The following is a 27,807-nucleotide window of genomic DNA, read 5'->3' on the forward strand; positions in this document are numbered from 1 at the left end:
GGATTCCCAGGAGAAGCTGGGAAAAGGGGCTGATCCCAGCTGGAATTCCTGCGGCTCGGGGAGATGTTCCCGGGATTTCCTGGAAAATGGGGCTGGGAAGGATCCCCCTGTTTCCTGGGATTTTTGGGAATGGCTCCGGAGAACTTCCTGCGAGCGGCTGAGGGATCTTGGGGGGCTCATCCCAGAGAAAAGCGGGATTGAAGGGATCCAGGGGGATCCAGGGTGGGATCTGCTCCCAGGGAACAGAGACAGGACCCGGGGAACGGCCTCGGCTTGGGATTTTTGGGAACATTCCCCTGGAAAGGGCTGGAATTCCGGGCTGGAATCCTCATTCCCAGCTGGAATTCCCATCCCTGTGGATGTGGGATGGGGTGGTTTTGGCCGTGCTCCCTCCAGATCCCAAATTCCTCCTGCCTTCCCAAAATCCCAACTTCCTCCTCCTTCCCGAGGATTCCGGAGCAGCTCCTGGAGGCTGCCAGGGAGCTCCCGGGATTTGGGATTCTCCCTCATTCCCGTTTTTTTTTCCCAGATTTACCACGGCCATTCCAGCCTGGTGCGGACCCTGAGCGTCTCCCCCAGCGGGCAGTGGTTGGTGTCAGGTACGGATCCGCCCCCTGGATCAGGAATTCCCGGGATAAATCCCATGGATCCACAGCCCCGCTCCACCCGGAGCTGCTCCGGGGCCAGCTTTGGGATCGGGGCTTTTCCCGTCTGGAAAATCCCAACCTCGGCTCTGGGGGGGATCCTGGGATTGGCCCCATCCTGCGGCGCCTCTGGAAAACTCCGGAGCTGTTCCAGCTGCTCTGGGGTCCCGGTCCCATTCCCGTTATCCCATTCCCAATCCCATTATCCCAATTCTGTTATCCCAGTATCCCATTCCCAATCCCATTCCCATTATCCCAGTATTCCAATTCCTAATCTCAACCCTAATCCCGTTATCCCATTCCCATTATCCCATTCCCAATTCCATTCCTGTTATCCCAATCCCAATCCCATCCCCATTCCCATTTCCATCCCATTCCCGTCCTGTTCCCATTCCCATCCCATTATCCCATTACTCCCTTATCCCATTCCCAATCCCATTCCCATTATCCCCTCTGCATCCCCATTCCCATTATCCCATTCCCATCCCATTATCCCATTCCCATCCCCATTCCCATTATCCCATTCCCAATCCCATTATCCCATCTCCATTCCCATTATCCCTTCCCCAATCCCATTCCCATTATCCCCTCCCCATCTCCCATTCCCATTATCTCATCCTCATTCCCATTATCCCATCCCCAATCCCATTTTCCCATTCCCAATCCCATTCCCATTGTCCCATCCCCAATCCCATTTTCCCATTCCCATTCCCAATCCCATTATCCCATTCCCATCCCCATTATCCCATCCCCATTCCCAATCCCATTATCTCATCCCCATTCCCATTATCCCATCCCCAATCCCATTTTGCCATTCCCATTCCCATTCCCATTATCCCATCCCCAATCCCATTTTGCCATTCCCATTCCCAATCCCATTATCCCATCCCCAATCCCATTTTCCCATCCCCAATCCCATTCCCATTATCCCATCCCCAATCCCATTATCCCATTCCCATTCCCAATCCCATTATCCCATCCCCAATCCCATTTTCCCATTCCCAATCCCATTATCCCATTCCCAATCCCATTCCCATTATCCCATCCCCAATCCCATTTTCCCATTCCCAAACCCATCCCCATTATCCCCTCCCCATCTCCCATTCCCATTATCTCATCCTCATTCCCATTATCCCATCCCCAATGCCATTTTCCCATTCCCAAACCCATTCCCATTGTCCCATCCCCATTATCCCATCCCCGTTATCCCGTTATCCCGTTATCCCGTTATCCCGTTCTCGCCGTCGGTGTCCGCAGGCTCCGACGACGGCACGGTGCGGTTCTGGGAGGTGAGCACGGCGCGCTGCCTCCGCACGCTTCCCGTCGGATCCGTGGTCAAGAGCGTGGCCTGGAATCCCAACCCCTCCCTCTGCCTGGTGGCCGTGGCCGTGTGAGTTCCCCCTGGGATCATTCCCAGATTTCCCTGGAATCCCAACCCCTCCCTCTGCCTGGTGGCTGTATGAATTCCCAGGGATCATTCCCAGGGATCATTCCCAGATTTCCCTGGAATCCCAACCCCTCCCTCTGCCTGGTGGCTGTATGAATTCCCAGGGATCATTCCCAGGGATCATTCCCAGATTTCCCTGGAATCCCAACCCCTCCATCTGCCTGGTGGCCGTGGCCGTGTGAGTTCCCCCTGGGATCATTCCCAGATTTCCCTGGAATCCCAACCCCTCCCTCTGCCTGGTGGCCGTGGCCGTGTGAGTTCCCCCTGGGATCACTCCCAGATTTCCCTGGAATCCCAACCCCTCCATCTGCCTGGTGGCTGTGGCCATGTGACTTCCCCTGGGATCATCCCCAGGGATCATTCCCCAGGGATCCTTCCCAGATTTCCCTGGAATCCCCACCCCTCCCTCTGCCTGGTGGCCGTGTGAGTCCTCTGGGGTCATTCCCAGGGATCCTTCCCAGGGATCCTTTCCAGGGATCATTCCCAGATTTCCCTGGAATCCCAACCCTTCCCTCTGCCTGGTGGCCGTGTGAGTTCCCCAGGGATCATTCCCAGGGATCATTCCCAGATTTCCCTGGAATCCCAACCCCTCCATCTGCCTGGTGGCTGTATGAATTCCCAGGGATCCTTCCCAGGGATCATTCCCAGATTTCCCTGGAATCCCAACCCCTTCCTCTGCCTGGTGGCCGTGTGAGTCCTCTGGGGTCATTCCCAGGGATCATTCCCCAGGGATCATTCCCAGATTTCCCTGGAATCCCAACCCCTCCCTCTGCCTGGTGGCCATGTGAGTCCTCTGGGATCATTCCCCAGGGATCATTCCCAGATTTCCCTGGAATCCCAACCCCTCCATCTGCCTGGTGGCTGTATGAATTCCCAGGGATCATTCCCAGGGATCATTCCCAGATTTCCCTGGAATCCCAACCCCTCCCTCTGCCTGGTGGCCGTGTGAGTTCCTCCAGGGCTCATCCCCGGGGATCCTTCCCAGATTTCCCTGGAATCCCAATGCCAGGATCTGCCTGGTGGCCGTGTCTGTGACCTCCCCCAGTGCTCCTTCCCCTAGGATCATTTCCAGGGATCATTCCCGGATTTTCCTCTGGAGATCCCAGATCTTCTGCCAGAGAGACTTCATGCCATGCCTGGAGCTTGGGGCACCCTCATCCCGATCCCAATCCCGATCCCAATCCCGGCCACCTTGGAATGGCCAAATCCAGCACTGGCCTTATCCCTGCTCATTCCCTTCCCATTCCCTTTGCATTTTCCCTTATTCCCACTCGATTCCCTCCTCATTCCCTCCTTTCTTCCCACCCAGTTCCCTCCTCATTCCCTCATTATTCCCACCTTATTCCCTGCATTTTCCCTCCTCATTCCCTCCCTATTCCTTCCTAATTCCATCCGTTTTCCCTCCCTATTCCCTCCTGATATTCCCACCCTGTTCCCTCCTTTTCCCTCATTATTCCCTCCCTGTGGAATGTCCTGGCACCTGGCAGATCCCACAAATCCCCCCCCACCATGTCCAGATCTCCATCCCAATCCCGATCCCAATCCTGGTCCCAATCCCGATCCCATCCCACCCGATGAGGGGCTCAGGAAGAACTCCCTTGATCCCAGATTCCCCCTGATCCCAATCCCTAGGGATGAGCACCTGGAAAGGATTCCCTGATCACAGAGGGTTCCCTGATCCCAGATCCCCCCGATCCCGGATTTCCCCCTGATCCCAGATTTCCCATTCTCTGGGAACGAGCAGCTGCTTCTGGGGAGGATTCCCTGATCCCAGAGGGTTCCCTGACCCCGAAGGATTCCCTGATCCCGGAGGGTTCCCCGATCCCAGAGGGTTCCCCCTGATCCCGGATTTCCCGTTCCCCAGGGATGAGCAGGTGCTCCTGGTGAATCCGGGCCTCGGGGACCGGCTGCTGGTGGCGGCCACGGATCAGCTCCTGGATTCCTGGGAAGCTCCGGAGGAGGAGCGGATCCAGCCGGTGCGGTGGATCCCGGCCGGCCCCGAGGAGCGCGGGAAGGGGATCCGGCTGCTGGTGCAGCACGACAAGGTGGGATCGGCATTCCCAATCCCATTCCCCTTCCCAGCCGGTGACGCAGGTGACGTGGCACGGCCAGGGCGATTCCTGTGCCCTGGTGGTGATCCAGAGGGTCAGGATCTCGGGATCTCACCCAGATCCCATTCCTGTTCTCATTCCCGATCCCATTCCCAATCCCATTCCCAATCCCATTCCCATTCCCAGCCGGTGACGCAGGTGACGTGGCACGGCAAGGGCGATTCCCAGACCTTGGTGGTGATCCAGAGGTTTGGGATTTTGGGATCTCACCTGGATCCCATTCCCAATCCCATTCCCATTCCCAGCCGGTGACGCAGGTGACGTGGCACAGCCAGGGCGATTCCCGGGCCCCAGTGGTGATCCAGAGGGTCGGGATCTCACCCGGATCCCATTCCCATTCCCGATCCCATTCCATTCCCAGCCGGTGACGCAGGTGACGTGGCACGGCCAGGGCGATTCCTGTGCCCTGGTGGTGATCCAGAGGGTCGGGATCTTGGGATCACACCTGGATCCCATTCCCAATCCCAATCCCGATCCCATTTCCATTCCCAGCCGGTGACGCAGGTGACGTGGCACGGCAAGGGCGATTCCCGGGCCTGGGTGGTGATCCATAGGGTCGGGATCTCACCCGGATCCCATTCCCAATCCCATTTCCATTCCCAGCCGGTGACGCAGGTGACGTGGCACGGCAAGGGCGATTACTGGGTCTCAGTGATGATCCATAGGATTGGGATCTCACCCGGATCCCATTCCCAATCCCATTCCAATCCCATTCCATTCCCAGCCGGTGACACAGGTGACGTGGCACGGCCAGGGCAATTCCCAGGCCCCAGTGGTGATCCAGAGGGTCAGGATTTTGGGATCTCACCCGGATCCCATTCCCAATCCCATTCCCGATCCCATTCCATTCCCAGCCGGTGACGCAGGTGACGTGGCACGGCAAGGGCGATTACTGGGCCTCGGTGGTGATCCAGAGGGTCAGGATTTTGGGATCTCAGCCGGATCCCATTCCCGTTCCCATTCCCAATCCCATTCCCATTCCCAGCCGGTGACGCAGGTGACGTGGCACAGCCAGGGCGATTCCCGGGCCTGGGTGGTGATCCAGAGGGTCAGGATTTTGGGATCTCACCCAGATCCCATTCCCAATACCAATCCCATTCCCAATCCCATTCCCGTTCCCAATCCCGATCCCATTTCCATTCCCAGCCGGTGACGCAGGTGACGTGGCACGGCAAGGGCGATTCCCGGGCCTGGGTGGTGATCCAGAGGGTCGGGATCTCACCTGGATCCCATTCCCGTTCCCAATCCCGATCCCATTCCATTCCCAGCCGGTGACGCAGGTGACGTGGCACGGCCAGGGCGATTCCCGGGCCTGGGTGGTGATCCATAGGGTTGGGATTTTGGGGTCTCACCCGGATCCCATTCCCATTCCCGATCCCATTCCATTCCCAGCCAGTGACGCAGGTGACGTGGCACGGCAAGGGCGATTCCCAGACCTTGGTGGTGATCCAGAGGTTTGGGATTTCGGGATCTCACCTGGATCCCATCCCCAATCCCATTCCATTCCCAGCCGGTGACGCAGGTGACGTGGCACAGCCAGGGCAATTCCCAGGCCCCAGTGGTGATCCAGAGGGTCGGGATCTCACCCAGATCCCATTCCCGATCCCGATCCCATTTCCATTCCCGCAGGTGACGTGGCACAGCCAGGGCAATTCCCGGGCCTGGGTGGTGATCCAGAGGGTCGGGATCTCACCCGGATCCCATTCCTGTTCTCATTCCCAATCCCAATCCCGATCCCATTTCCATTCCCAGCCGGTGACGCAGGTGACGTGGCACGGCAAGGGCGATTCCCGGGCCTGGGTGGTGATCCATAGGGTCGGGATCCCGGGATCTCACCCGGATCCCATTCCCATTCCCGATCCCATTTCCATTCCCAGCCGGTGACGCAGGTGACGTGGCACGGCAAGGGCGATTACTGGGCCTCGGTGGTGATCCAGAGGGTCAGGATTTTGGGATCTCAGCCGGATCCCATTCCCATTCCCAATCCCATTCCCAATCCCATTCCCGATCCCATTTCCATTCCCAGCCGGTGACGCAGGTGACGTGGCACGGCAAGGGCGATTACTGGGCCTCGGTGGTGCGGAACCCCGGCGGCCGGCAGGTGCTGATCCACCAGAGCAGCCGGCGCTGGAGCCAGAATCCCTTCCGGAAGAGCCCGGGAATGATCCAGTGCGTGCGCTTCCACCCGCTCCGGCCCTACTTCCTGGTGGCTTCCCAGCGATCCGTGCGGATCTACAACCTGCTCCGCCAGGAGCTCACCAAGAAACTCCAGAGCAACTGCCAGTGGATCTCCAGCATGGCCGTGCACCCCGGAGGTGCGGGATCGCCCCCGGGAACGCCGGGATCCCCCCCGCGGGAATCCGGGCATCCCGCTGACTCCGGGGTTTTTCCCTAGGGGACAACGTGATCTGCGGGAGCTACGACAGCAAGCTGGCCTGGTTTGACCTGGACCTGTCCACGCGGCCCTACCGGCTGCTGCGGTGAGTGCCGGCATTCCCGCCGCTTCCCGGGATCCGCCGGGATCCGCCGGGGTCGTCCTGGGAGCGTTCCCGGTGTCCCGGCTCTCCCTGGCGGCCGCAAATCCCGGCTTGTCCCAGGTTTCTGTGGGGATGGGAGTGTTCCTTCCTTAGCCCGGGTGGTTGTCCCACATTTTCCTGGGTTGTTATCCCAAATTATCCTGGGTTGTTATCCCCAAATTATCCTGAGTTGTTATTCCAAATTATCCCGGCTTGTTATCCCAAATTATCCTGGGTTGTTATCCCCAATTATCCCAGGTCGTTATCCCAAATTATCCAGGGTTGTTATCCCAAATTTTACCAGGTTGTTATCCCAAATTATCCCAGGTCGTTATCCCAAATTATCCTGGGTTGTTACCCCAAATTATCCTGAGTTGTTATCCCAAATTATCCCAGGTAGTTATCCCAAATTATCCCGACTTGTTATCCCAAATTATCCTGAGTTGTTATCCCGAATTATCCCAGGTCGATATCCCGAATTATCCCAAGTTGTTATCCCAGATTTTCCCAGGTCGTTATCCCAAATTATCCCGGCTTGTTATCCCAAATTATCCCGGGTTGTTATCCCAAATTATCCTGGGTTGTTATCCCAAATTATCCCGGGTTGTTATCCCGAATTATCCAAGGTCGTTATCCTGAATTATCCCGAGTTGTTATCCCAAATTATCCTGGGTTGTTATCCCAAATTATCCCAGGTCGTTATCCCAAATTATCCTGAGTTGTTACCCCAAATTATCCTGGGTTGTTACCCCAAATTATCCCAGGTCGTTATCCCAAATTATCCTGGGTTGTTATCCCAGATTTTCCCTGGTCGTTATCCCAAATTATCCCAGGTCGTTATCCCAAATTATCCCGGGTCGTTATCCCAAATTATCCCGGGTTGTTATCCCAAATTATCCAGGGTTGTTACCCCAAATTATCCCAGCTTGTTATCCCAAATTATCCCAAGTTGTTATCCCAAATTATCCAGGGTTGTTATCCCAAATTTTCCCACGTTGTTATCCCAAATTATCCCAGGTCATTATCCCAAATTATCCCGGGTTGTTATCCCAAATTATCCTGGTTTGTTACCCCAAATTATCCCAGCTTGTTATCCCAAATTATCCCAGGTCGTTATCCCAAATTATCCAGGGTTGTTATCCCAAATTTTCCCACGTTGTTATCCCAAATTATACCAGGTCATTATCCCAAATTATCCCAGGTCATTATCCCAAATTATCCCGGGTCGTTATCCCAAATTATCCTGAGTTGTTATCCCAAATTATCCAGGGTTGTTACCCCAAATTATCCCAGGTTGTTATCCCGAATTATCCCAGGTTGTTATCCCAAATTATCCCAGGTTGTTATCCCGAATTATCCAAGGTCGTTATCCCGAATTATCCCGAGTTGTTATCCCAAATTATCCTGGGTTGTTATCCCAAATTATCCCGGCTTGTTATCCCAAATTTTCCCAGGTTGTTATCCCAAATTATCCTGGGTTGTTACCCCAAATTATCCCAGGTTGTTATCCCAAATTATCCAAGGTCGTTATCCCGAATTATCCCGAGTTGTTATCCCAAATTATCCTGGGTCGTTATCCCAAATTATCCTGAGTTGTTATCCCAAATTATCCTGGTTGTTATCCCAAATTTTCCCAGGTCGTTATCCCAAATTATCCAGGGTTGTTATCCCAAATTATCCCAGGTCGTTATCCCAAATTATCCAGGGTTATTATCCCAGATTTTCCCAGGTCGTTATCCCAAATTATCCTGGGTTGTTATCCCAAATTATCCTGAGTTGTTATCCCAAATTATCCAGGGTTGTTATCCCAAATTATCCTGAGTTGTTATTCCAAATTATCCTGGGTTGTTATCCCAAATTTTCCCTGGTTGTTATCCCAAATTATCCCAGGTCGTTATCCCAAATTATCCCGAATTGTTATCCCCAATTATCCCAGGTCGTTATCCCAAATTATCCCGGCTTGTTATCCCAAATTATACCAGGTTGTTATCCCAAATTATCCCAAGTTGTTATCCCAAATTTTCCCAGGTCGTTATCCCAAATTATCCTGGGTTGTTACCCCAAATTATCCCAAGTTGTTATCCCAAATTTTCCCAGGTCGTTATCCCAAATTATCCCGGGTTTTTATCCCATGTTATCCCGGGTTGTTACCCCAGATTATCCAAGGTCATTATCCCAAATTATCCCGGGTTGTTACCCCAAATTATCCCGGGTTGTTATCCCGGTTTTTCCTGGGCTGTTACCCCAGATTATCCCAGGTTGTTATCCCACATTTTCCCTCGTTATCCCACATTATCCCGTGTCATTATCCCGGTTTTCCCTGAGTGATTATCCCGGTTTTTCCTGGGTCATTATCCCATTTTCCCTGGCAGTTATCCCAGTTTTTCCTGGATCATTATCCGTGTTTTTCCTGGTGTTTATCCCAGTGTTTTTCACAGTGTTTATCCCGGTGTTCATCCCGTTTTCCAAGGCACTGATTCCCCTTTTTCCCAGTGTTTATCCCAGTGCTAATTCCTGTTTTTCCGGGGTTCTGATTCCCATTTTTCCCCGTGTTTTTCCCAGCGTCTATCCCATTTTCCCGGGCTCTAATTCCCATTTTTCCCGGTGTTTATCCCGTTTTCCGGGGCTCTAATTCCCGTTTTTCCTGGGCTCTGATTCCCGTTTTCCTGGTGTTTTTCCCAGTGCTATTTCCCGTTTTTCCTGGGTTCTGATTCCCGTTTTTCCAGGTGTTTTTCCCAGTGTTTTTCCCGTTTTCCTGTGTTCTGATTCCCGTTTTTCCCGGTGTTTTTCCCCGTGTTTTTCCCGGTGTTCATCCCGGTGTTTTTCCAGGTGTTTATCCCATTTTCCTGGGCTCTGATTCCCGTTTATCCCGGTGTTTATCCCGGTATTTTTCCCCGTGTTTTTCCCCGTGTTTTTCCCGGTGTTTTTCCCGGTGTTTATCCCGGTGTTTATCCCAGTGTTTTTCCCAGTGTTTTTCCCGTTTTCCCGTGTTCTGATTCCCGTTTTTCCCGGTGTTCATCCCGGTGTTTATCCCGGTGTTTTTCCCTGTGTTTTTCCTGGTGTTTATCCTGGTGTTTTTCCAGGTGTTTATCCCATTTTCCTGGGCTCTGATTCCCGTTTATCCCAGGGTTTATCCCGGTGTTTTTCCCGGTGTTTATCCCGTTTTTCCGAGCCCCGATTCCCGTTTTTCCCGGTGTTTATCCTGGTGTTTTTCCAGGTGTTTTTCCTGTTTTCCCGTGTTCTGATTCCCGTTTTTCCCGGTGTTCATCCCGGTGTTCATCCCGGTGTTCATCCCGGTGTTTTTCCAGGTGTTTTTCCTGTTTTCCTGTGTTCTGATTCCCGTTTTTCCCGGTGTTCATCCCGGTGTTCATCCCGGTGTTTATCCCGGTGTTTTTCCAGGTGTTTTTCCTGTTTTCCTGTGTTCTGATTCCCGTTTTTCCCGGTGTTTTTCCTGGTGTTCATCCCGGTGTTTTTCCTGGTGTTTATCCCGGTGTTCATCCCGGTGTTCATCCCGGTGTTTATCCCGGTGTTTATCCTGGTGTTTATCCCATTTTTCTGAGGTTCTGATTCCCATTTTTCCCGGTGTTTTTCCCGGTGTTTATCCCGATGTTCATCCCGGTGTTTTTCCCGGTGTTTATCCCGTTTTTCCGAGCCCCGATTCCCGTTTTTCCCGTTGTTTTTCCCGGTGGTCATCCCGGTGTTCATCCCGGTGTTTTTCCCGGTGTTTATCCCGTTTTTCCGAGCCCCGATTCCCGTTTTTCCCGGTGTTCATCCCGGTGTTTTTCCCGGTGTTTTTCCCGGTGTTCATCCCGGTGTTTATCCCGGTGTTTTTCCCGGTGTTTTTCCTGTTTTCCTGTGTTCTGATTCCCGTTTTTCCCGGTGTTTTTCCCGGTGTTCATCCCGGTGTTCATCCCGGTGTTTTTCCCGGTGTTTATCCCGTTTTTCCGAGCCCCGATTCCCGTTTTTCCCAGTGTTTTTCCCGGTGTTCATCCCGGTGTTCATCCCGGTGTTTTTCCCGGTGTTTATCCCGTTTTTCCGAGCCCCGATTCCCGTTTTTCCCGGTGTTTTTCCAGTGTTCATCCCGGTGTTTTTCCCGGTGTTTATCCCGGTGTTTTTCCTGGTGTTTATCCCGGTGTTCATCCCAGTGTTCATCCCGGTGTTTATCCCGGTGTTTTTCCCGGTGTTTATCCCGTTTTTCCGAGCCCCGATTCCCGTTTTTCCCGTTGTTTTTCCCGGTGTTCATCCCGGTGTTTTTCCCGGTGTTTATCCCGGTGTTCATCCCAGTGTTTATCCCGGTGTTTATCCCGGTGTTTTTCCAGGTGTTTATCCCATTTTCCCGGGCTCTGATTCCCGCTTATCCCGGTGTTTATCCCGGTGTTTTTCCCGGTGTTTATCCCGTTTTCCCGTGTTCTGATTCCCGTTTATCCCAGTGTTTATCCCCGTGTTTTTCCCGGTGTTTATCCCGTTTTTCCGAGCCCCAATTCCCGTTTTTCCTGGTGTTCATCCCGGTGTTTTTCCAGGTGTTTTTCCTGTTTTCCCATGTTCTGATTCCCGTTTTTCCCGGTGTTTTTCCCGGTGTTCATCCCGGTGTTCATCCCGGTGTTTATCCCAGTGTTTATCCCGGTGTTTATCCCGGTGTTTTTCCCGGTGTTTATCCCGATGTTCATCCCGGTGTTTTTCCCGGTGTTTATCCCGGTGTTCATCCCAGTGTTTATCCCGGTGTTTATCCCGGTGTTTTTCCAGGTGTTTATCCCATTTTCCCGGGCTCTGATTCCCGCTTATCCCGGTGTTTATCCCGGTGTTTTTCCCGGTGTTTATCCCGTTTTCCCGTGTTCTGATTCCCGTTTATCCCAGTGTTTATCCCCGTGTTTTTCCCGGTGTTTATCCCGTTTTTCCGAGCCCCAATTCCCGTTTTTCCTGGTGTTCATCCCGGTGTTTTTCCAGGTGTTTTTCCTGTTTTCCCATGTTCTGATTCCCGTTTTTCCCGGTGTTTTTCCCGGTGTTCATCCCGGTGTTCATCCCGGTGTTTATCCCAGTGTTTATCCCGGTGTTTATCCCGGTGTTTTTCCCGGTGTTTATCCCGATGTTCATCCCGGTGTTCATCCCGGTGTTTATCCCGGTGTTTTTCCCGGTGTTTATCCCGTTTTTCCGAGCCCCGATTCCCGTTTTTCCCGGTGTTCATCCCGGTGTTCATCCCGGTGTTTTTCCCGGTGTTTATCCCGTTTTTCCGAGCCCCGATTCCCGTTTTTCCCGGTGTTCATCCCGGTGTTTTTCCCGGTGTTTTTCCCGGTGTTCATCCCGGTGTTTATCCCGGTGTTTTTCCTGGTGTTTTTCCTGTTTTCCTGTGTTCTGATTCCCGTTTTTCCCGGTGTTCATCCCGGTGTTTTTCCTGGTGTTTTTCCCGTTTTCCTGTGTTCTGATTCCCGTTTTTCCCGGTGTTTATCCCGGTGTTCATCCCGGTGTTTTTCCCGGTGTTTATCCCGTTTTTCCGAGCCCCGATTCCCGTTTTTCCCAGTGTTTTTCCCGGTAGTCATCCCGGTGTTCATCCCAGTGTTTATCCCGGTGTTTATCCCGGTGTTTTTCCCGGTGTTTATCCCATTTTTCCGAGCCCCGATTCCCGTTTTTCCCGGTGTTCATCCCGGTGTTCATCCCGGTGTTTTTCCTGGTGTTTATCCCGGTGTTCATCCCAGTGTTCATCCCGGTGTTTATCCCGGTGTTTTTCCCGGTGTTTTTCCCGTTTTCCCGTGTTCTGATTCCCATTTTTCCCGGTGTTCATCCCGGTGTTTATCCCGGTGTTTTTCCCGGTGTTTATCCCGTTTTTCCGAGCCCCGATTCCCGTTTTTCCCGGTGTTCATCCCGGTGTTTTTCCTGGTGTTTATCCCGGTGTTCATCCCGGTGTTCATCCCGGTGTTTATCCCGGTGTTTTTCCCGGTGTTTATCCCATTTTTCCGAGCCCCGATTCCCGTTTTTCCCGGTGTTCATCCCGGTGTTCATCCCGGTGTTTTTCCCGGTGTTTATCCCGTTTTTCTGAGCCCCGATTCCCGTTTTTCCCGGTGTTTTTCCCGGTGTTCATCCCGGTGTTTTTCCTGGTGTTTATCCCGGTGTTCATCCCGGTGTTCATCCCGGTGTTTATCCCGGTGTTTTTCCCGGTGTTTTTCCTGTTTTCCTGTGTTCTGATTCCCGTTTTTCCCGGTGTTTATCGCGGTGTTCATCCCGGTGTTTTTCCCGGTGTTTATCCCGGTGTTCATCCCGGTGTTCATCCCAGTGTTTATCCCGGTGTTTTTCCCAGTGTTTTTCCCGTTTTCCTGTGTTCTGATTCCCGTTTATCCCGGTGTTTTTCCCGGTGTTCATCCCGGTGTTTTTCCCGGTGTTTATCCCGTTTTTCCGAGCCCCGATTCCCGTTTTTCCCGGTGTTTTTCCCGGTGGTCATCCCGGTGTTCATCCCGGTGTTTATCCCGGTGTTTATCCCGGTGTTTATCCCATTTTCCTGTGTTCTGATTCCCGTTTTTCCCGGTGTTCATCCCGGCGTTTATCCCAGTGTTTTTCCCGGTGTTTATCCCGTTTTTCCGAGCCCCGATTCCCGTTTTTCCCAGTGTTCATCCCGGTGTTTATCCCGGTGTTTTTCCCGGTGTTTATCCCGTTTTTCCGAGCCCCGATTCCCGTTTTTCCCGGTGTTTTTCCCGGTGTTCATCCTGGTGTTTATCCCGGTGTTTTTCCCGGTGTTTATCCCGATTTTCCGAGACCCGATTCCCGTTTTTCCCGGTGTTTTTCCCGGTGTTCATCCTGGTGTTTATCCCGGTGTTTTTCCCGGTGTTTATCCCGTTTTTCCGAGCCCCGATTCCCGTTTTTCCCGGTGTTTTTCCCGGTGTTTATCCCGGTGTTTTTCCCGGAGTTTATCCCGGTGTTTTTCCAGGTGTTTATCCCGTTTTTCCGAGCCCCGATTCCCGTTTTTCCCGGTGTTTTTCCCGGTGTTCATCCCGGTGTTTATCCCGGTGTTCATCCCGGTGTTCATCCCGGTGTTTATCCCGGTGTTTTTCCCGGTGTTTTTCCCGGTGTTTTTCCTGTTTTCCTGTGTTCTGATTCCCGTTTTTCCCGGTGTTCATCCCGGTGTTCATCCCGGTGTTCATCCCGGTGTTTATCCCGGTGTTTTTCCCGTTTTCCTGTGTTCTGATTCCCGTTTTTCCCGGTGTTTTTCCCGGTGTTCATCCCGGTGTTTATCCCGGTGTTTTTCCCGGTGTTTATCCCGGTGTTCATCCCCGTGTTTATCCCGGTGTTTTTCCCGGTGTTTATCCCGTTTTTCCGAGCCCCGATTCCCGTTTTTCCCGGTGTTCATCCCGGTGTTCATCCCGGTGTTTTTCCCGGTGTTTATCCCGTTTTTCCGAGCCCCAATTCCCATTTTTCCCGGTGTTTTTCCCGGTGTTCATCCCGGTGTTCATCCCGGTGTTTATCCCGGTGTTTATCCCGTTTTTCCGAGCCCCCGATTCCCGTTTTTCCAGGCACCACCGCCGCGCCGTGCGCTCGGTGGCGTTCCACCGGCGGTACCCGCTCTTCGCCTCCGGCTCCGACGACGGCTCCGTCATCGTCTGCCACGGAATGGTCTACAAGTACGGGAATTCCGGGAATTGTCTGTGGGATTTCTCCGTGGGATTGGCGGGATTTCTTTGTGGGATTTATGGGATTCATGTATGGGATTTAGGGATGCATTTCCGGGATCCATTAGTGGGGTTTGTTCATGGGATTTGCGGGATTTATTTCTCGGATTTGTGGGATTCGAGGGATTTTGGGGATTTATGGGAATTCCGGGATTTATTTCTGTGATTTACAGGATTCACCGGGAATTCCGGGATTTATTTGTGGGATTTATGGGATTCACAGGAATGTCAGGAATTATTTATGGGATTTGTTATATTTATGGGATTCACAGGAATTCTGGGATTTATTTATGGGTTTTATGGGATTTATGGGAATTGTGGGATTTATGGGAATTCCGGGATTTATTTCTGTGATTTACAGGATTCACCAGAATTCTGGGATTTATTTGTGGGATTTCTGGGATTTATGGGAATTCCGGGATTTATTTCTGTGATTTACAGGATTCACCGGAATTCTGGGATTTATTTGTGGGATTTTGGGGATTTATGGGAATTCCGGGATTTATTTCTGTGATTTACAGGATTCACGGGAATTCCGGGATTTATTTGTGGGATTTATGGGAATTGTGAGGTTTATTTATGGGATTCACAAGAATTCCGGGATTTATTTATGGGTTTTATGAGTTTTATGGGATTCATGGGAATTATGGGATTTATTTATGGGATTTATGGGATTCATGGGAATTATGGGATTTATTTATGGGATTTATGGGATTTATAGGAATTATGGGATTTATTTCTAGGATTTATTTGTGGGATTTATGGGAATTCCGGGATTTATTTCTGAGATTTACAGGATTCACCGGAATTCCGGGATTTATTTGTGGGATTTCTGGGATTTATGGGAATTGTGGGATTTATTTATGGGATTTATGGGATTCACGGGAATTCCGGGATTTATTTATGGGATTTGTCAGATTTATGGGATTCATGGGAATTACGGGATTTATTTATGGGATTCATGGGAATTATGGGATTTATTTCTAGGATTTATTTGTGGGATTTATGGGAATTACAGGATTTATTTGTGGGATTTCTGGGATTTATGGGAATTGTGGGGTTTTTTTATGGGATTCACGGGAATTCCAGGATTTATTTATGGGATTTGTCAGATTCATGGGATTCACAGGAATTCTGGGATTTATTTATGGGATTCATGGGAATTATGGGATTTATTTATGGGATTTATAGGAATTCCGGGATTTGTTTCTGTGATTTACAGGATTCACCAGAATTCCGGGATTTATTTGTGGGATTTATGGGAATTGTGGGGTTTATTTATGGGATTTATGGGATTCACGGGAATTCCGGGATTTATTTATGGGACTTGTCACATTTATGGGAATTATGGGAATTATGCGATTTATTTATGGGATTAATGGGATTTGTTTATGGGATTTAGGGATTTATTTATTGGATTTGTCATATTTATGGGATTCACAGGAATTCTGGGATTTGTTTATGGGATTTATGGGATTTATGGGAATTATGGGATTTATGGGTGTATTTATGGGATTTGTGGGACTAATGGGATTTATTTATGGGATTTATGGATTTATTTGTGGGATCCACAGGATTTATGGGATCAGATCCCTCTTTCTGGGGTCCTTGGGGTGGCAGCAGCGCTGTTGGGGCAGTTGTTGGGAATCCTGGAGATATCCGGACAAGATTCCCACTCCGAGAATTCCCACTCCGAGAATTCCCATTCCCACTCCCAGAGTTCCCATTCCCGCCATAAGAATTCCCATTCCCAGTGTTGGCATTCCCATTCCCGGTGTTGGATTTCCCATTCCCAGTGTCAGAATTCCCATTCCCACTCCCAGAGTTCCCATTCCCGCCATCAGAATTCCCGTTCCCACTCCCGGAGTTCCCATTCCCACTCCCTGAATTCCCATTCCCACTCCCAGAGTTCCCATTCCCGCCGTAAGAATTTCCATTCCCAGTGTTGGCATTCCCATTCCCAGTGTTGGATTTCCCATTCCTGGTGTCAGAATTCCCATTCCCACTCCCTGAATTCCCATTCCCGCCATAAGAATTCCCATTCCCAGTGTTGGCATTCCCATTCCCGGTGTTGGATTTCCCATTCCTGGTGTCAGAATTCCCGTTCCCACTCCCGGAGTTCCCATTCCCAGTGTCAGAATTCCCATTCCCACTCCCAGAGTTCCCATTCCCGCCGTAAGAATTCCCATTCCCGGTGTTGGATTTCCCATTCCTGGTGTCAGAATTCCCCTTCCCGGTGTTGGAGTTCCCATTCCCAGTGTCAGAATTCCCGGTGTCAGAATTCCCATTCCCGCTCCCAGAATTCCCATTCCCACTCCCGGAGTTCCCAGTCCCGCTCCCGGAATTCCCATTCCCAGTGTTGGATTTCCCATTCCCAGTGTCAGAATTCCCATTCCCAGTGTCAGAATTCCCGGTGTCAGAATTCCCATTCCCGCTGTGAGAATTCCTGTTCCCGCTCCCGGAGTTCCTATTCCCAGTGTCAGAATTCCCGTTCCCGTTGTTCCCGTTGTTCCCGTTGTTCCCAGTGTCAGAATTCCCGGTCCCGCTGTCAGAATTCCCCTTCCCGCTCCCATTGTTCCCGTTGTTGTTCCCATTGTTGTTGTTGTTCCCGGTGTGGAATTCCCGTTGTTGTTGTTCCCAGCATGGAATTTCCGGTGTGAATTCCCATTGTTCCCATTTTTCCCGTTGTTGAATTCCTGCTGCGAATTCCCGTTGTTCCTGTTGTTCCCGTTGTTGTTGTTCCTGTTGTTGTTGTTCCCGGTGTGAATTCCCAGTGTGGAATTCCTGATGCGAATTCCTGCTTTTCCCGTTGCTCCCGTTGTTGTTCCCATTGTTGTTCCCGGTGTGAATTCCCGTTGTTCCCATTGTTCCCGGTGCAAATTCCCATTGTTCCCATTGTTCCCGTTGTTGTTCCTGTTGTTGTTGTTGTTCTTGTTGTTGTTCCCGGTGTGAATTCCCGTTGTTCCCATTGTTGTTCCCATTGTTGTTTTTCCCGGTGTGGAATTCCGGTTGTTCTCGTTGTTCCCGGTGTGAATTCCGGGTGTGAATTCCCGTTGTTCCTGTTGTTCCCATTGTTGTTGTTCCCGGTGTGAATTCCCGGTGTGAATTCCCGTTGTTCCCGTTGTTCCCGGTGTGAATTCCCATTGTTCCTGGTGTGTATTCCTGGTGCGAATTCCCATTGTTCCTGGTGTGAATTCCTGGTGTGAATTCCCGTTGTTCCTGTTGTTCCCGGTGTGAATTCCCATTGTTGAATTCCCGTTGTTCCCGTTGCTCCCGGTGTGAATTCCCGGTGTGAATTCCCATTGTTCCCATTGTTCCCGGTGTGTATTCCTGGTGTGTATTCCCGGTGTGTATTCCCATTGTTCCCGTTGTTCCCGGTGTGAATTCCAGGTGTGAATTCCCGTTGTTCCTGTTGTTCCCATTGTTGTTGTTCCCGGTGTGAATTCCCGGTGTGAATTCCCGTTGTTCCCGGTGTGAATTCCCATTGTTCCCGGTGTGAATTCCGGGTGTGAATTCCCATTGTTCCCGGTGTGAATTCCAGGTGTGAATTCCCATTGTTCCCGGTGTGAATTCCCGTTGTTCCCATTGTTCCGGGTGTGAATTCCCATTGTTCCTGGTGTGTATTCCTGGTGTGAATTCCCATTGTTCCCGGTGTGAATTCCCGGTGTGAATTCCCGTTGTTCCCGTTGTTCCTGGTGTGTATTCCCGGTGTGTATTCCCGTTGTTCCCATTGTTCCCAGTGTGAGTTCCCGTTGTTCCCGGTGTGAATTCCAGGTGTGAATTCCCGTTGTTCCCATTGTTCCCGGTGTGAATTCCCGTTGTTCCGGGTGTGTATTCCGGGTGTGAATTCCCGTTGTTCCCGGTGTGAATTCCTGGTGTGTATTCCTGGTGTGAATTCCCGTTGTTCCCGTTGTTCCCGGTGTGAATTCCCGGTGTGTATTCCCGGTGTGTATTCCCGTTGTTCCCGTTGTGAATTCCCGTTGTTCCCGGTGTGAATTCTGGGTGTGAATTCCCGTTGTTCCCATTGTTCCCGTTGTGAATTCCCATTGTTCCCGGTGTGTATTCCCGGTGTTAATTCCCATTGTTCCCGGTGTGTATTCTCGTTGTTCCCATTGTTCCCGTTGTGAATTCCCATTGTTCCCGTTGTGAATTCCCATTGTTCCCGGTGTGAATTCCAGGTGTGAATTCCCGTTGTTCCCAGTGTGAATTCCCTGTGTGAATTCCCGTTGTGAATTCCCTTTGTTCCCGGTGTGAATTCCGGGTGTGAATTCCCGTTGTTCCCATTGTTCCTGTTGTGAATTCCCATTGTTCCCGGTGTGTATTCCCGGTGCGAATTCCCGTGTTCCCGTTGTTCCCGGTGTGTATTCCCGTTGTTCTGGGTGTGAATTCCCGTTTTTCCCGGTGTGTATTCCGGGTGTGAATTCCCGTTGTTCCTGGTGTGAGTTCCGGGTGTGAGTTCCGGGTGTGAGTTCCGGGTGTGAATTCCCGTTGTTCCCATTGTTCCCGGTGTGAATTCCCGGTGTGAGTTCCGGGTGTGAGTTCCGGGTGTGAGTTCCGGGTGTGAGTTCCGGGTGTGAATTCCCGTGGTTCCCGTTGTTCCGGGTGTGAATTCAGGGTGTGAATTCCCGTTGTTCCGGGTGTGAGTTCCCGCTGTCCCCGCAGCGACCTGCTGCAGAACGCGCTGCTGGTGCCGCTGAAGGTGCTCAAGGGCCACAGCCCCCGCCTCGACCTCGGCGTCCTCGACGTCGCCTTCCACCCCCAGCAGCCCTGGCTCTTCTCCTCCGGCGCCGACGGCACCGTGCGCCTCTACACCTGACCGGGATCCAGCCGGGATCCAGCCGGGATCCGCCGGGATCCGCCGCCCGCGGAATTCACCGCCCCCAATAAAGGCTTCTTTGGGATACGGTCCCGGGATCTTCGTGTGCTGAATTCCACGCTGTTCCCATTCCCACATCTCTCTCTCCCACGTTCCCTACACCTGCCGTTCCCAGGATCCACTGGGATCCAGTGGGATCCGCCGCCTGCGGAATTCACCGCCCTCAATAAAGGCTTTTTTTGGGATACAATCCCGGGGTCTTTGTGTGCTGAATTCCCCGATGTTCCCATTCCCACATCTCTCTATCCCACGTTTCAAACACCTGAGCCGTCCGCGGGGATCCAGCGGGATCCAGTGGGATCCAACAGGATCCGCCGCCTGCGGAATTCACGGCCCTCAGTAAAGGCTTCTTTGGGATACGGTGCCGGGGTCTTTGTGTGCTGAATTCCACAATGTTCCCATTCCCATCCCCACATTCCCTACCCCTGACATTCCCCGTGGGAATCTGCCGGGATCCAATGGGATCCGCTGGGATCCAGTGGGATCCACCGCCTGCGGAATTCACCGCCCCCAATAAAGGCTTTTTTTGGGATACAATCCCGGGGTCTTCGTGTGCTGAATTCCACAGTGTTCCCATTCCCACATCTCTCTATCCCACGTTCCCTACACCTGAGCTGCCCACGGGGATCCAGCGGGATCCAGCGGGATCCAACAGGATCCGCCGCCTCCGGAATTCACGGCCCTCAGTAAAGGCTTCTTTGGGATACGGTCCCGGGGTCTTTGTGTGCTGAATTCCCCGATGTTCCCATTCCCACATCTCTCTATCCCACATTGCAAACACCTGAGCCGTCCGCGGGGATCCGCCGAGATCCACAGAATCCAGCGGGATCCAGTGGGATCCGCCGCCTGCGGAATTCACCGCCCTCAATAAAGGCTTCTTTGGGATACGGTGCCGGGGTCTTCATTTGCTGAATTCCACGCTGTTCCCATTCCCACATCTCTGTATCCCACATTCCCTACACCTGACGTTCCCAGGATCCACTGGGATCCAGTGGGATCCGCCGCCTGCGGAATTCACCGCCCTCAATAAAGGCTTCTTTGGGATACGGTGCCGGGGTCTTCATTTGCTGAATTCCACGCTGTTCCCATTCCCACATCTCTGTATCCCACATTCCCTACACCTGACGTTCCCAGGATCCAGCGGGATCCAGTGGGATCCGCTGCCTCCGGAATTCCCAGCGCTCAGTAAAGGCTTTTTTGGGATACGATCCCAGGCTCTTCGTGTGCTGAATTCCACAATGTTCCCATTCCCACATCCCTCCATATCCCCATTCCCATCCCAATTCCCACATTCCTGGGGCTCCCCATCCCAATCCCATCCCCGCATTCCCTACACTCAGCATTCCCACGATCCGCCGGGATCACAATTCCCAGGGCTCAATGAAAGATTTTTTGGGACACAATCCCGGCTCTTTGTGTCCTGAATTCCCAACTTGGCCTCAAACTGGGGAAGGGGTGGGATCCCCCTCAATCCCATTGGGAGCTCCCAGCTGGCATTCCCAGGAGCTTCCCAGGGCTTTCCAGGGATATTCCAGGGATATCCAGACCCACCCCGGGCAGAGGGAAAGGGGTGAGACAGGCAGGGAATGGCAGAAGGATGGAAAATGGGATTCCCTGCGTCTGGGATATCCCAAAAAAAGGAGCCCTGGGAGGGAGCAGGACCCGGAATAGGAGCTGGAGTTGGGTCTGGAATGGGACCAGGAATGGGACCTGGAAAATGATGTGGAATAGGATCTGGAATGGGATCTGGAATAGCAACTGGAATAGGATCTGGACCAGACCTGGAATAGGACCTGGACTGGGATCAGGAATGGGACCAGGAATAGGATCTGGGATGGGATTTGGGATAGGATTTGGACTGGGATCTGAAATAGGAATTGGAATAGGATCTGGACTGGGATCAGGAATAGGAATTGGAATAGGATCTGGACTGGGATCTGAAATAGGAATTGGAATAGGATCTGAAATAGGAATTGGAATAGGATCTGGACTGGGATCAGGAATAGGATCTGAGATGAGATGAGATTTGGGATAGGATCTGGAATGGGATCTGGAATAGCAACTGGAATAGGATCTGGACCAGACCTGGAACAGGATCTGGACTGGGATCAGGAATGGGACCAGGAATAGGATCTGGGATGGGAATTGGAATAGGATCTGGACTGGGATCTGGAATAGGATCTGGAATAGGATCTGGGATGGGATTTGGGATAGGATCTGGACTGGGATCTGAAATAGGAATTGGAATAGGATCTGGACTGGGATCAGGAATAGGATCTGAGATGAGATGAGATTTGGGATAGGATCTGGAATGGGATCTGGAATAGCAACTGGAATAGGATCTGGACCAGACCTGGAATAGGATCTGGACTGGGATCAGGAATGGGACCACGAATAGGATCTGGGATGAGATTTGGGATAGGATCTGGACTGGGATCAGGAATAGGATCAGGAATAGGATCTGGGATGAGATTTGGGATAGGATCTGGAATAGCAACTGCAATAGAATCTGGACCAGACCTGGAACAGGATCTGGACTGGGATCAGGAATGGGATCAGGAATAGGATCTGGGATAGGATCTGGAATGGGATCTGGAATAGCAACTGCAATAGAATCTGGACCAGACCTGGAACAGGATCTGGACTGGGATCAGGAATGGGACCAGGAATAGGATCTGGGATGAGATTTGGGATAGGATCTGGACTGGGACCAGGAATAGGATCTGGAATAGGATCTGGGATGAGATTTGGGATAGGATCTGGAATAGCAACTGCAATAGAATCTGGACCAGACCTGGAACAGGATCTGGACTGGGATCTGGACCGGGATCCCAAAGGAAAAACCAAAGGTGGGACAGAAACGGGGCAGGACCAGCCAGGAAATTCCAAGGTTTTCCCTCCGGATAAGAGGGTGAGAAGAACCCCTGGATCCTCCTCATGGAGACACAGGTGGGATCCCCCCCTTCCCATCCCCCAAATCCTGAGGAATCCCAGAATTCCAGAGCGGGATCGGGAGCCAAAAGCTTTATTTAAAAATAGGTCTCTGTACGGGGGGGGGGTTCCGGGCGGGAATTTTGGGAACGGATCCCATTATCCACCAGGAAGCAGCAGAGTGGGATGGGGGGGGGGGGGTGGAGGGGTGGGAATGGATCCCGGATCATCGGGAAGCAGCTGGAGGGGCGGGATCGGGCTCCATCCGGATCCCGGAATGCCGCAGCCGGATCCCATCCCAAATTCCGGCCGTTTTCCCATTTTTGTCCCCATATCTGGGAGGGCGCCGGCGTTCCCGAGGATGGAGGTGCAGGAAGACTTTTCCCATGGTTTGGGATCCCTCGGGGATTGGATTGGGATCCCTCGGGGTATTGCTGAGCGGAGCCGGGAATTCCCAGGAATTCTGGGATTCGGAGGAAGCGGACAAGGCGTCCCAGGGTCTTGGAGTTGGGAATTCCCAGGAATTGCAGGAATTCCGGGATTCAGAGGAGGCGCACGAGGCGTCCCAGGGTCTCGGAGCTGGGAATTCCCAGGAATTCCAGGATTCAGAGGAGGTGGATGAGGCGTCCCAGGGTCTTGGAGTTGGGAATTCCCAGGAATTCCAGGATTCAGAGGAGGTGGATGAGGCGTCCCAGGGTCTTGGAGTTGGGAATTCCCAGGAATTGCAGGAATTCCGGGATTCAGAGGAGGCGCACGAGGCGTCCCAGGGTCTCGGAGCTGGGAATTCCCAGGAATTCCAGGATTCAGAGGAGGTGGATGAGGCGTCCCAGGGTCTTGGAGCTGGGAATTCCCAGGAATTCCAGGATTCAGAGGAGGTGGATCAGGCGTCCCAGGGTCTCGGAGCTGGGAATTCCCAGGAATTCCAGGATTCAGAGGAGGTGGATGAGGCGTCCCAGGGTCTCGGAGCTGGGAATTCCCAGGAATTCCAGGATTCAGAGGAGGTGGATGAGGCGTCCCAGGGTCTCGGAGCTGGGAATTCCCAGGAATTCCAGGATTCAGAGGAGGTGGATGAGGCGTCCCAGGGTCTCGGAGCTGGGAATTCCCAGGAATTCCAGGATTCAGAGGAGGTGGATCAGGCGCCCCAGGGTCTCGGAGCTGGGAATTCCCAGGAATTCCAGGATTCAGAGGAGGTGGATCAGGCGTCCCAGGGTCTTGGAGCTGGGAATTCCCAGGAATTCCAGGATTCAGAGGAGGTGGATGAGGCGTCCCAGGGTCTCGGAGCTGGGAATTCCCAGGAATTCCAGGATTCAGAGGAGGTGGATCAGGCGTCCCAGGGTCTCGGAGCTGGGAATTCCCAGGAATTCCAGGATTCAGAGGAGGTGGATGAGGCGTCCCAGGGTCTCGGAGCTGGGAATTCCCAGGAATTGCAGGAATTCCGGGATTCAGAGGAAGCGGACAAGGCGTCCCAGGGTCTCGGAGCTGGGAATTCCCAGGAATTCCAGGATTCAGAGGAGGTGGATGAGGCGTCCCAGGGTCTCGGAGCTGGGAATTCCCAGGAATTCCAGGATTCAGAGGAGGTGGATGAGGCGTCCCAGGGTCTCGGAGCTGGGAATTCCCAGGAATTCCAGGATTCAGAGGAGGTGGATCAGGCGTCCCAGGGTCTCGGAGCTGGGAATTCCCAGGAATTCCAGGATTCAGAGGAGGTGGATCAGGCGTCCCAGGGTCTTGGAGCTGGGAATTCTCAGGAATTCCAGGATTCAGAGGAGGTGGATCAGGCGTCCCAGGGTCTCGGAGCTGGGAATTCCCAGGAATTGCAGGAATTCTGGGATTCAGAGGAGGCGCACGAGGCGTCCCAGGGTCTCGGCCGCCTTGATCCGCACGGTGGGAACGGGATCCTTCAGCAGCAGCTTCAGGGCTGGAACGGCACAGCAGGGATGGGGTCAGGATCAGGATCGGGATCGGGATCGGGATTGGGATCGGGATCAGGATTGGGATGAGGGTCAGGATTGGGATTGGGATCAGGACCAGAATCGGGGTCAGGATCAGGACTGGGATCAGCATGAGGATCAAGATCGGGATTGGGATGAGGATGGGGATCAGGATCAGGACTGGGATTGGGATTGGGATCGGGATTGGGATGAGGGTCAGGATTGGGATTGGGATCAGGACCAGAATCGGGGCCAGGATCAGGACTGGGATCAGCATGAGGATCAAGATCGGGATTGGGATGAGGATGGGGATCAGGATCAGGACAGGGATTGGGATTGGGATCGGGATCAGAATTGGGATCACGATCGGGATCAGGACTGGAGTCAGGATCAGAATCAGGATTGGGATCAGGATCAGGATCGGGATTAGGATCAGGATCAGGATTGGGATTAGGATCAGGGTCAGGATTGAGATCAGGATCAAGGTCAGGATTGGGATCAGGATCAAGGTCAGGATTGGGATCAGGATTGGGATCAGGATCAGAATCAGAATTGGGATTGGGATCGGGATCAGGATCAAGATGGAGATGCCCCAGCCTGGGATATGGCCATGGAAACTCCCGGAATTCCCAGGGATTCCCACCATATTCCCATGGCATTCCCATTATTCCCATGGCGTTCCCACTGGATTCCCGCTTTATTCCCACCACATTCCCACTTTTCTCCCACCATATTCCCGCTGGATTCCCACTGGAATTTCGCTGCATTCCCCCCGGATCAATTCCCAGCTCCCCGGAGCCGCTCCAGGATTTGGGACCGGGGGCTGGGAGAGGTTTGGTCAGGAAAATCCTTTGGGATCCGTTCCCAATCCAGCCCCGGATTCCCAGCGCTCCCAGGAACTTCCAATCCCCCCATCCCAGATTTCCCAGTCCTGCTGGATTTGCCGGATCCGGGGGAATTTTTATGGATTGTTTTTCCCGGAAAAACGAGGATTTCATTCCTATCGTTATCCAGGATTTGTGGATTGACAGGGAAAGGTTCTGGTTGGGAGAAAAGTGGGATAAAAAAGGGAGGAAAATTCGGGATTTTCCCAGCTCAGCTCCTTCTTTCTCCCTGTTTGTCCCAGGAAAATTTTTTTTTTTTTTTTTTTTTTGGTGTGTAGAGCAAAAATTGGAATGAAATGAAATTTAAATGAAAGGCTCGGGGTGATCCAAAAAAAATCAAAAATCAAGGCTTGGGAATGATCCCAGAATATTCAAATCAAAGGCTCAGGATGATCCCAAGAAAAATTAAAATTATGGAATATTCATGATGATCCCAAATAAATCAAAAGTAAAGGCTTGGGATGATCCCAAAAAACCTAAAAATTAAAGGTGCAGGATGATCCCAAAAAACCTAAAAATTAAAGGTGCAGGATGATCCCAAAAAATTAAAATTCAGTGTTTGTGATGATCCCAAAAAACCCTAAAATGAAAAGAAAAGGCTCTGGATGATCCCAAAAAAAAAAATGTAAAGGAGAGGCTCAGGATGATCCCAAAAAGCCTAAAATTAAAATGAAAGGTTCGGGATGATCCCAAAAAAATTAGAAGTAAAAGCTTGGGATGATCCCAAAAAATTCAAATTAGAAGTAAAGCCTCGGGCCCCTTTGATCCCAGGAATTTGGGGCTGGACTGGGAGCGGATCCCACGGGATTTTCCCGGCCAAACCTCTCCCAACCCCCATTCCCAAATCCTGGAGCAGCTCCCGGGAGCTGGGAACGCATCCAGGGGTTTTTTTTTTCCCCAAGTTTTTCCCTTGTTTATCCCGCATTCCTCGGGATTTTCCCTCATTCCCGTTGGGATCGGAGCCCCCTGCCAGGATCCCGAAAAATTCCCCGAATTCCGGGCGAATTCCGCCTCCCCCCTTTTCTCCTGGAAGGGCCCTCGGAGCCGACGGAAAAGCGACTTTTTCCCTTTTTTAGAGTTTTTTGCGGCTCCCTTGGAAAGCTCGGGAATTTTCCGGGCTCGGCTCCACGGGATGAGGTCAGCGGTGAGAGGGGGAAAAAAATCCCTGAAATCCAAAAAAGTGACCTCATCCCGCTGCCGGGGATCCAAGAGGGCCCTTCCAGGGAGGTTCGGGTCCCTCCGGACACCAAATCCCCGAATTCCGACCCCAAAATCCCAACAGCCCGAAAAATCAGCAATTTCGACCTGAAAAATAAGATTTTTTTCCCCTAAAAATGGGATTTTTTTTCCCCCTAAAAAAAATGAGGAATTTTGGGCTGAAAAGGGGATTTTCTTTCTAAAAATGGGATTTTTTTTTTTTTTTTTCCCCTAAAAATAAGGAATTTTGGCTTGAAAAATAGGATTTTTTCCCCTAAAAGTGAGATTTTTTTTCCGTAAAAATGAGGAATTTTGCCCTAAAAATGAGAGGTTGGTTGTCCCAAAAATTGAAGTTTAAATCCTATAGAATGTAGATTTTTTTTTTTCTAAGAATGTTATTTTTTTTCCCCTAAAAATGAGGGGGGGGGGGGGTTGGCCCTAAAAATATGGGCTTTTCCCCAGAAATGAGAGTTTAGATCATAAGAACGGGATTTTGCCAAAAAAATGAGGAATTTGGCCCTAAAAATGTGGGATTTCCCCCAAAAAAAGACAGTTTAGGAAACTTTCCAAAGTTTTCTGACCTGAAAAATTGAATTTGGCCCTAAAAGATTGAAGTTTACATTTTAAAAATGGAAAATTTGCCCTAAAAATGTGGGATTAAAAAAAAAAAATAAAAAGAAAGTTCAGATCCTAAAAATGGGAATATTTTCCCTAAAAGTGAGGAACTTGGTCCTAAAAATGTGGGATTCCCCCAAAAAAATGAAAGTTGAGATCCTAAAAAATGGAATTTTGCCCTAAAACCGAGGAATTTGGCCCTGTAAATTGAAATTTAGATCTTAAAAATTATATTTTGGCTTTTTTTTTTTTTCCCTAAAAATGAGGAATTCGGCCCGAAAAAGACAGGATTTTCCCCAAAATTGAAGTTCAGATGCTACAAAAATGTCGATTTTTTTTCCGTTAGAAGTTGGGAATTCGGGAATTGCCACTCACCGGAGATGAGCTGGTCCAGGTCCACCTGCTGGCCCTGCTCCTCGTCCATGTGGAGCACCAGGAATCCTGGAGGGAATTTCGGGATCAGGGAATTTTGGGATGGGAATATTCCCTAAAACCCCCCCCCAAAAAAAAACCTCCGTCAAAATATCCCCAAACTGAACAAAAACCGCTCAAAACCCCCCCAGGGCCGATGTCACCTCCTGGTGACAAAAGCCACCACTGTGGTGACCCCAAGAGGGGACACCTGAGTCCACCTGGGGACAAGATTGGGGTCACCAGGGACCCCAAAACCTGCAAAATTACCCCAAAAATCATCCAAAATCACCCAAAACAGCGAAGCCCCATCCAAAAACCCCTTGGGAACCTCCAGGGCCGATGTCACCTCCTGGTGACAAAAGCCACCCCTGTGGTGACCCCAAGAGGGGACACCTGAGTCCACCTGGGGACAAGATTGGGGTCACCAGGGACCCCAAAACCTGCAAAATTACCCCCAAAATCATCCAAAACATCAAAGCCCCATCCAAAACCCCCTTGGGGACCTCCAGGAGCGATGTCACCTCCTGGTGACAAAAGCCACCCCTGTGACCCCAAGGTGGACCAGAGGGAACAGGACTGCAGTGACCAGGGA

At 51.6% G+C, this 27,807-nt stretch overlaps 2 protein-coding genes across 2 annotated transcripts in view; one reads left to right on the forward strand and one right to left on the reverse strand.

The window, feature by feature from the left end:
- The window catches only part of BOP1 (BOP1 ribosomal biogenesis factor), a 127,325-nt gene extending 107,189 nt beyond the window's left edge, over window positions 1-20,136 (forward strand). Inside the window, 7 exon segments of the mRNA XM_053983782.1 lie at window positions 530-599; window positions 1,902-2,034; window positions 3,956-4,136; window positions 6,229-6,517; window positions 6,598-6,682; window positions 14,215-14,322; window positions 19,033-20,136. Of these exon segments, the coding sequence (XP_053839757.1) occupies window positions 530-599; window positions 1,902-2,034; window positions 3,956-4,136; window positions 6,229-6,517; window positions 6,598-6,682; window positions 14,215-14,322; window positions 19,033-19,186 (1,020 nt within the window). The 3' untranslated portion in view covers window positions 19,187-20,136.
- Window positions 20,137-23,927: 3,791 nt separating this feature from the next.
- LOC128810753 (maestro heat-like repeat-containing protein family member 1) overlaps window positions 23,928-27,807 on the reverse strand; it is an 85,264-nt gene continuing 81,384 nt past the window's right edge. Inside the window, 2 exon segments of the mRNA XM_053983905.1 lie at window positions 23,928-24,092; window positions 27,177-27,242. Coding sequence (XP_053839880.1) covers window positions 24,007-24,092; window positions 27,177-27,242 — 152 coding nt within the window. The 3' untranslated portion in view covers window positions 23,928-24,006.

The sequence above is a fragment of the Vidua macroura genome, chromosome 1 (assembly GCF_024509145.1).
Source record: "Vidua macroura isolate BioBank_ID:100142 chromosome 1, ASM2450914v1, whole genome shotgun sequence".
Classification (NCBI taxonomy): domain Eukaryota; kingdom Metazoa; phylum Chordata; class Aves; order Passeriformes; family Viduidae; genus Vidua; species Vidua macroura.